Consider the following 9,600-nt stretch of genomic DNA (forward strand, 5'->3'; position numbering starts at 1 on the left):
TATAAATATTCATCCATCCCTCGTCACGTTTGTATGGTCTCAGAGAGTGCCTCGTAATCTCCTTGATTTATCTCAATAAAAAAGTGTGGGTGTTACTGTAACGAGAGTTGTGTTAACCACAAAACCCTAATTTTGCTACATTTTCGAGCTTTGGAGTTACCGTAATAGTTCTTAGGTTAAAAACCCCAATTTATTTCAATTTTATAGTAGAATAAACAATTAAGTCATTTATAATTTAGTCTTTATTACAGTTTAGTTCTTCAACTTTTAACGTATATCAATTCAATCTCTATACTTCCAAATTTACCGCCATCAAATTCATATCACACAATAAACTTCATCGAAATTAAATGCCAAATTTTATTACGTATTAACTTAATCATAATGGATTTAATTAAATCTTTAATAATATTATGATTTATTTGGGAAGGACATAGGCACCTTTTTAAAAGGTGAATTTTGTTCCATTTTCTTTTTGTAATTTAACACAAAAAGGTAAAATCATTACACTATAATTCTCAATCTAAATAAATAAATACTTTTGAAAGTCCTTTGTTTTTAGGACTTCAAAAAGTTGAGCTTCTCAAAAAAGCCCTTTTGAATTTAGGGGCTGTCCTATATTATTATTATTATTATTTTTACTTGGAAAGTAAAAAAGAAATAAATAAATAAAATAAGTCAAATGGGTAGGGGTGGGTGCCCCAAGCAGGTGGTTCCCTAGCAACAAAAGTGCCCTACAAACAATCAAACCTAGGACCCTATCTATCTATATACATTCTTCTCCATCTTAATTACTCCCAACGTAATGTTTTTTTTTTTTTTTTAAATTTATAATAATAAATAAAAAATCTCTTGAATTAGGGTCTTGAAATTCTCAATCTATAAACATCATTGGAAACTTAAATTTTCAAATATATTTAATTTCTTTTATTTTTGTTGAATTTTCTATGTAATATTATTAATATTTGTTAATGTTATATTCCAAATTTTAATAAAAAAATTGAAAGTTTAAGATTGAATTGAATATTTTTAAAGTCAAAATATGAAAAATTGTAATTAATCTCAACTGTTCCATGTCATAGTATACTTACCAACGTTGACCGGTGGACCGGTGGTGGCTGCCGACGACCAGTAGTCAAATATATATATATATTTGTATTTATTTATATATAGGAGCAGTTTTGTCTGGAAAATGCAATAATTTGAAAGCGAAATTACGAAAAAAGGTTCAAACAAAACGACAGCATAGAAAATTACAAGAAGAAAAGGTTTACATGCACGGCCCTTTTTTACTACGTTCTGAAACTGTCAATTTAACCATTCACCGGTGGCCACTGCCGTCGCCGCCGCCTGACCCTTTCCGCCGCCCTGCACAGTAAAAATCTGTGAATTCATCTTGGTTTTTGACGGTCTAATTTCTTACATAAAAATGGTGTTTTTTTTTTTTTTTTTTTTTTTTCCCCACTCACCTTCGATTTGATTAAGGTTTTGATGATGGAATTTAGTGGTTGGCGGCGAACTGGCTTAGTCCCATTGTTGAGTTTATGGCGGTGAATTTTGCCAGCTCTGGTGGAAGGAACGGTGGCCGGGGTGCTTCTCCGTTTCCTCCGACACCGAGGAAGTCTCTCGTTTGGTCGTTACTTTTCATACTGTTGTTACCTACGTTAAGAATATGAATATATTCGGTTTATAAATTTGAACATGATTTAATTGGTTAAGTATTTCATAATCCTCGATTAATGGCAGTAATTTCCAAATCTAGAGTGGAAAAAGAGCGTTGAGAATATGAATAAAAGATTAAATTTACCGTTGTTGAGTGGCATTAGAAGCTGGCTGAGAATATTCGAGCTTAAATCGGAGTTGGTACCGACCATCTGAACCGAGTCAGCCATTGACATGCTTCTAGATTTGTTCAAAGAGTTCAAGCTTACAGCGTTGGAGGACGAGGACGAAGACAAAGACGAAGAGTTCATCACTCCGAAAGCACCGGCATCGATAAGCGGGGAATTATTGTTGGTGCTGCTTCTAGTTGAGCCCATAAGAGCAGCTTTTTGCAGAAGGGCGGTGGCTGACATCGGAGAAGAAGAAACAACGGACGACGACTGACCCGACAACAGTGCAGCTGCCGACGACGTAGCTTTCGGCAAACTTCCCTTCCTCTCGACATCTTCCTTCTCGAACACGGGCAACATCGAAAGCCCAGTTTCGGCTATGGATCCAAAAAGATTGGAAGAAGAAGAGGAAGCTCCATAAAAGTTGGAAATATTGTTGCTATTGTTCAACCAAAGTGAGAAAGGAGATCTGTTCTTGTGTTGATGATCTTCAAAGTCTCTTAGAAAGTGATCAGAGTGAGTGAATTGGGAAAGGGCAGGAACATCTCCAAGTGTTTGAAGATTATTGGTCTGATGATCAATCAAAGATTGATCTTGTTGATGAAGAAGAACTGAATCATTTCTGAGATTATTCAGAATATTTGTTGCTGAAACTGTCGTGATTCTTGCACTTTCTTCAGCTAATGCATCGCAAAATGCTCTGTGGGTTATGAAGCTGTCTTTCCTGTACGAGGAACAACAAAAATCCAACATTTAATGTTCCAATCTTTGTCATTTTTGTTACAATTCAAACACATAATCTGCATTAATTACTTCTGTCTTTAACATTTAAAAAAAAAGTTTCAATTTTTTTGGCTTTTTTCTTGATTCATAAATTACCCATGATTAGAAAAACATGTTCGATTTCAAATTCTGACCGATCCGTGATTCAAACATCGATCTGGTCTATTAAAAGTCAAATGTTCGAATCGGAGAAAAAGTTTACCTGGAAAAAAGAGTTCCACAGTCACACTTATATTCTCTTGTCCCACAAGTTTTGGAGTGAGCTTTCCAATCAGATTGAACAGCATATTTCTTAGAACACTTATCACATTTCCACTTCTTCTCGCCGTGTTTTCGGCTGAAATGTTTCTTTACTCCGGTGAGATCGCCGAGGGCTCGTGATGGATCGTGGTGAACGCACGTCTTCTCCGGGCAAATATACACCTTCTTCTTAATCGGCTCCTTGTTCGTTCGTTGTCGAAGCTTCCACGGTAGGTTATGTCCTCGTCGATGAAGTTGCAGATTCTGATCTCTTTGAAACCCCTTATTGCAAATTTCACATATGAATCTATTCGTTGCCATGAGCGATTTCGGCGACAAAGCAACAACCTCCGCATCAGGATCTACAACAACAACAATAACAACAACACAACTTATTCAAGTTTCGCTTAAACGAACGAATGGAGTCGAATCGAATCAAAGAAAAAGAAGCTCACCTGGGGTTCCGGGGAGGTTTCGTTTCTTCTTCGCCGCAGCGGACGGTTTGGGTTTAGGGTTAGGGCTAGGGTTTGCATCTGGGTGGTGAGCAAAGGGAGTGGGAGTGGAAGAGAGAAGAGAAAAGGGATTAGATGACATAGTGTTTTTGGGTAATGGGTTCTTATTTTGGAGGGGATTGAAGAAGGTTTAGACAAGAACAAACAAGAAAAAACCAAGAATTTTTAAAATTTTTCCTTCTGCACACAAACAGCTAACAAATTTGAAGGGGGGTTTTGGGTGTGTGGAAATGGTGATGTTTTGACAAAGGGAAGAGGAGACTAATTAGGGTTCTGCCAAAAGACAGTAAAAACCAAAGTTGAAGGGTTTGAATCTGAACAAAACACCATAAATTATATATATGGTGAGAAGCTTGAAGGCAACAATGATATCTCTTTTTCTTATGATATTGATATTAAATTCTATGGTGTTGATATCAATTGTGTAACCCATTTGTTGGAATGGGCAACCAACTTTCTCTGTTTGTCTCTCTCTTTTTGACAACAATGAATACAGTTTTTTCATTTTTATTTGGTACCTTTTTTTTGAAGCTCAAACTCCAACACTGTTCATTCAATTTTTCAATGCAAAAAAAAGGGGGACCCATTTGAGTTTGTTAATTAATTATGTATCTTTCTACTTACTAACTACACCCATGTCTATGTTTGTACCAGCTTTTGTCTTGTGACATGAAAGATGTTCTTGTTGACTCATTTGTGTTCGTAAGTTTAGGGGTTGAAAAAGTATGGGAGATTCTCCATGACCTGCAAGGACGAGAATGGGTAGTATATGGAAGTCAATAGGAGGTAGGGAAATGTAATAGTCGGAGGCTACTGCTAGTAAATATTGTGGCCTCTTACATATGGCTGTTAGTCTCACGGTTTTAAAACACGTCTATCAGGGAGAGGTCTCCATACCCATTTAAGGAATGCTTCGTTCCTCTCTCCAACTGACGTGTGATCTCACAATCCTCTCTTATTGGGAGCCTAGTGTCTTCGTTGGCATACTGCCTGGTGTCAGACTCTAATACCATTTGTAATAGCTCGAGGCTGCTGCTAGCTTAAATATTGTCTGCTTTGACCCGTTACGTATCACGGTCAGCCTCACGATTTTAAAATGTGTCTACTAGAAAGAGGTTTTCACACCCTTATAAGGAATGTTTCGTTTTTATCTCCAGCCCATGTGGGATTTCACAGGAAAGGAGACAGGCAGCTTGATAGATCGAACCGATCATAAGTGTTAGATGCCACTCCCCACTTTTGTTTCTGATGGTCTCGCTAAGAGGCTTGTTGTTTCTTCGAGTCCACATGGCTCTAGGGAGGCCAATTGTGAACAATGGACCTATAAACTCCCGAATACACCTACGAAACAAGAAAATTTAGGTCAATTAATCACTTATTGTACTTGTTTTCAAACATTACTTAAAACTTCAAAACCATCTCGAAAGCTAAACGAAACACCCGAACACCGTCACGTCCTTAGCACCAATCAAATAGAAGCAATGGCGTGACGAATATTAATATAGAGAAAAAAACAAAAGAAAAGGAAGGGGGGAATAGTGGACCTAATCTACCTAGAAGTAATAAACAGAGAGAGTGTTTTTTATTAAAAAAAAATAGTAATATTGAAAAAAGTAAATTACCTTTCTGGGGTGAATCTGGAATAGAATGATTAAGTAATAATTAAAGGTAAATCAGTAACTTTAGGGACTGTCATTTCAGTACAACAGAGAGTCAGAAGCAAAGAGACATATACGGGAGTTTACATTTCCCCATACTTTTGCTTTCTATTTCACACAAACCGTCCGTGATACCTTTACTTGTCTCTATCCATTTTGTAATTCTTTATTTTTCTTTTCTTTTTTGGTTTCGAATATTTCACAATTTCAAGATTTGGTTCGAGTGATTCATGTGTTCATCTTCGTGTTCTTGAATTTCATGGTGCTGAATCCATTGAATTGATTTGAGAAGATTTGATTGGCGTTTGAGTGTTTCTTGTAGTGAAAATTATAAACTGATTTTAGTTGTTTGATCCTGGTTTCAATATGAATTCTTTCATAAATGTTTCAAAACTACTATTAGAATAGTTAGTTCAAAGGTTGGATTAAAATTGGAACATGAAATAGTATGTGTAATGACCTAGATCCACTGCCAGTAAATATTATCCACCCAGATCTATCTACCGCTAGTAGATATTGTCTTTCCCTCAAGGCTTTAAAACGCGTCTGCTTTTCCACACTCTTATAAATGGTGATTTGTCCTCCTCCCCAACTAATGTGGGACATCACAGTCCACCCCCCTTCGGGGCTTTTCCACACTCTTATAAATGATGATTTGTCCTCCTCCCCAACTAATGTGGGACATCACAGTCCACCCCCCTTCGGAGCCAGCGTCCTCACTCGCACTCTTTCCTTCCTCCAATCGATGTGGGACCGCCCCCAAATCCACCCTCTTTAGGGCCCAGTATCCTTATTGGCACACCCTCTCGTGTCTACCCCTTTCGGGGAACAAGGAGAACCGCCTCGTGTCTACCCCTTTCAGGGAACAACGAGAAGGCTAGCACATCGTCTGATGTTTGGCTCTAATACCATTTGTAACGACCCAGATCCACCGCTAACAGATATTGTTCTCTTTGGGCTTCCTCTCAAGGCTTTAAAACGCATCTATTAGGAGAAGGTTTGCACACCCTTATAAATGGTGATTTGTTTTTCTCCCCACCAATCTGGGACATCATAGTATGTGAGTGACCTGAAACGGAGTTGAGATAATAACTAGTTTAATTAAAAAATAATGATAAATTTGAAATTTAATTTTTTTTTAAGTGTAATAATCTTTGGGAATTAAAAAAATATATAAATTAATAAAATATTGAGACAAATGGAACCACTTTTGTCTGTTTTCCCTTGGATTTTGCTTCACACCACATATGCTTTCCCATCCCTATTTGGGTATCCAATGCTTTCTCTCTCTCTCTAACACATGCACATAACAAATACACAAAACCCTAGGTCTCATCTCTTTCTCTCTCTAAATAATAACAAGCAAAAAAAAAAAAAAAAACCCTTATTTAACAGGTGGGGAAGAGAATGAGCCCTAAAGATATATATGTCCGACTAGATAAGGACATACTCCGATATATATGTTGCATGAATCAGAGAGAAAAACATATAAAGAGAGAGATTCTCGGTATGTTCTCTCTCGATCGAGTGCAGAGAGAGAAAGAAATTATTGAATATGACAGACACAGTGTAACTATCTCGTAATAACAGTGACTCTTTAACAACAGTCAATATGAAACTATTAACTCGTTTAGGCTAAAGACAAACGGTTTGATTTTACGGACTAGTTTTACGTTTTGGTAGAACATTGTTTTTTGTTTTTTTTTTGTTTATTTTAATGAAAATATAAGAAGAAAAACATATCCAAATATTATTTATTGATATTTGATTTAATATTATTAATAATATTCTTATGGCTGTCGGATTCGAATACATAATTCTCCAAAGTATTTTTGTATTTTATAGTTATAAAAATAATATCTTATTGTACTAATTAATTACATATATGTTTTAACTCTCCCTTCCCAATAAAATAAAAAAGATTAATTAATAATAAAAATAGAATTATACATGAGTTAGGTTCATGTGACTGCTTTTTGTAACTATCCAGGTCGAATGCTACCAAATATTATTCGTCTTTTGCTCGTCACATATAGTTGTCAATCTTACAGTTTTTAAATCAGACAATGTTTGCTGGTGGTAGACTTGGGCGGTTATAAATGGTATCAGAGTCAGACACTAGGTAGTGTGCTAATAAGACACTGAGCCCCAAGGAGGGTGGATTATGAGACCCCACCTCCGTTGGAGAGGAGAACAAAGCATTCCTTGTAAGAGTGTAAAATCTCTCCCTAGTAGACGTGTTTTAAAATCGTGAGGTTGATGATGATACGTAACGGGCCAAAACAGACAATATTTGCTGAGTGTGGATTTGATTTGTTATAGATAGTATTAGAGTCAGGACATTGTATGAGTGAGAATGCTAAGCTCCTTCTGAAAATCTCTTCCTATTAGACGCAATTTAAAATTGTAAGGCGGACGAGAATACATCAAAACTATGATTAATTTGAATCGAATCATCGTAAGTCTTTATTCATAATTTTACCACTTAAAAGCAAGAAAAATGTCAAGCACATAAATAAGAACAAGGTACTTGATTACATTATAAAATCAAATACAAAAGTTAAAATGGCATGAATGTAAAGATGATCACAACATTACATACAGATACGAATAGAAGGGGATGGGCCAACGTTTAACATCATCCATGACTTGTAATGTAACAATATGCTCCACATGAAAGACATATCATCGACGACACGTCAATTTTTTCTCACATGTCAATAATTAATATGTCTAAATTTTAAATAATAATATCTTATTCGTACCGACTTTTTATATATAAAAAAATGATTTGATTTCATATATAATTTCAACAATAAAATCACCCTTGAAAATTATGAAAATGTGGTAAAAAAAAATCCATAAAAGAGATGATTTTGAAGGGAAGATAAATGCTTTGGGAATTGGGACTAATAATACATTTCACGTGTCTCTATCCATGAAAGGAAGGGGATGCCAATAATGTTGCCCTTGAAAACAAAAATTATTCCCTTTCATTTCATTTATTATTTATTTTATTTTATAATAATTGTATCAAATGCAAAATCAAGAGATCTTATTCTTGAAATATTAGCACTCCAAATATCACAATAACCAATAACATTTGGAGGGGTGAGCATTTATATCTATATCTAATTTACACGTTGCTCGAGAAAATTATAGATTTTCAAGCCAATCAATGAGTTTGAATAGTAGTTCATTCGAGCATAAATCAGTAGATAAAATGTAAGTATCATTCTAAACATTGATGGTTTGATCAAGTTACTGATATCAACTATTTCGTAACGACATTTTTTTCTCTAAGAAGCTTTCTCCTCTATGAGATTCGCTCTGAGATTAAAAAATACCTAAGAACATCAATGGAAGTATAATATACGAATAATTAAATATATACTTTTATTTCTTAAAGAATAGATTCTTCCAAAGAATGATTTAATTCCACAAGAAAAACATAGGGCTTAACGTTCCTTTGGTATCAACTAAATGCCCATAGAATGTTCTTTTGTCTTCACTAATAAAAATATGCTTCCATTTGCTATTATGTAAGACTTCAACAAGTCCATTTCAAATGCCTCCATATGAACATTATTAAATGAATGACCTCACTGCTATTCAGAAACTAATGTGAGGGTCGGCATAAATTACTTTATTAAATCTAAAAGGATAGGCGTGTTAGGTTACGATTCATATATAAAATACGACATATTCCATTAAATAATCTCTCTCGACTCTCGCATCTCAAACCGACATGTTATTAAAATAGTACAAATAATACTTAATTTTGAAATGAAGAGAAAATGACGTTATAGAGATTTGATCTGTGTATGTATTGTCAAACATATGAAGTTTAGACATTATTTAATGCATAAAAGATAGATAAGCAAGAATCCAGGAAGAAAATGACATAAAAGAGAATCAAATGGCATTATGTTGGACTTGATTAATATATCTAAACCTGGTCACTGTCCTGTTCAAATGAATAATCAAATAAAATTGATTATTGAAAACAAATATATCTTCAGCCATAGTAAAACTGCACTGGAAATTATTTGGGAGGGGCCAAGTAATTTTGCATAGAACAAAATGTATTTCTATGAATATAATTGAGCAAAATTAATGATTTCATATGAACATTTAGAGAAGTTCTAAAATCTGCTCCAGGAGTGTAAGAATATAAGGAAAGGATTCCAATATTAAATCTGCATCAATCTGTACCAACAAACATACTATACCCTTCTCCAACCCCATAAAAAACTACCTAGAAAGAAAAGTGGAGTTGACCCAGGAAATATGTCTCTATTCTAGTATACTAGCTTCTCATTATGCTAGTTTTCAAAGAGAAAAAAGATATGTCATTATAGTTCTTTCTTTGCTTTAGAGATTGTCAGCAGATCCAAAGTATAAAAAGAAATGCACTGTTCTCCCTCTCCCTCATTTAGACCTCCAAACACCTTGTTATACAAGTGGAGGGGGGGAAAAGGTGGGAGGAGATTGAACCCTAAAGGTAGGCTTAAAAACAAATAAAAATTCTCCAGTGGGCCTATCTTTGTGGACTTTTTTTATTTGGGGGGGGGG

The 9,600-nt window shown here is 35.1% G+C and overlaps 1 protein-coding gene across 2 annotated transcripts; it reads right to left on the reverse strand.

The window, feature by feature from the left end:
* Positions 1–1,171: 1,171 nt before the first annotated feature.
* On the reverse strand, positions 1,172–3,772 carry LOC111441380 (protein indeterminate-domain 9-like). Of its 2 annotated transcripts, none has more exons than XM_023078340.1 (5): positions 3,311–3,772; positions 2,818–3,217; positions 1,808–2,556; positions 1,470–1,659; positions 1,172–1,373 (listed from the first exon to the last, which is right to left on the reverse strand). In XM_023078340.1, exons 1-4 carry the CDS (start codon positions 3,447–3,449, stop codon positions 1,502–1,504), a joined length of 1,446 nt encoding a protein of 481 aa, XP_022934108.1. In that variant the 5' UTR covers positions 3,450–3,772; the 3' UTR covers positions 1,172–1,373; positions 1,470–1,501. The 2 variants fall into 2 exon arrangements, with proteins under 2 accessions (XP_022934108.1, XP_022934107.1); XM_023078339.1 differs by having other exon boundaries at positions 1,172–1,368; positions 3,311–3,771.
* Between the last annotated feature and the right edge of the window lie 5,828 nt (positions 3,773–9,600).

Source organism: Cucurbita moschata, unplaced genomic scaffold (genome assembly GCF_002738365.1).
Source record: "Cucurbita moschata cultivar Rifu unplaced genomic scaffold, Cmos_1.0 Cmo_Scf00004, whole genome shotgun sequence".
NCBI lineage: Eukaryota > Viridiplantae > Streptophyta > Magnoliopsida > Cucurbitales > Cucurbitaceae > Cucurbita > Cucurbita moschata.

Excerpts from the sequence above, each read along its gene's own strand:
- LOC111441380 (XM_023078340.1), bottom strand. The coding sequence starts at position 3,449 with ATGTCATCTAATCCCTTTTCTCTTCTCTCTTCCACTCCCACTCCCTTT. Across the intron at positions 3,218-3,310 it reads AAACCTCCCCGGAACCCCAG|ATCCTGATGCGGAGGTTGTT; the intron begins GTGAGCTTCTTT and ends TTGTTGTTGTAG. Across the intron at positions 1,660-1,807 it reads TCTAATGCCACTCAACAACG|GTAACAACAGTATGAAAAGT; the intron begins GTAAATTTAATC and ends TTCTTAACGTAG.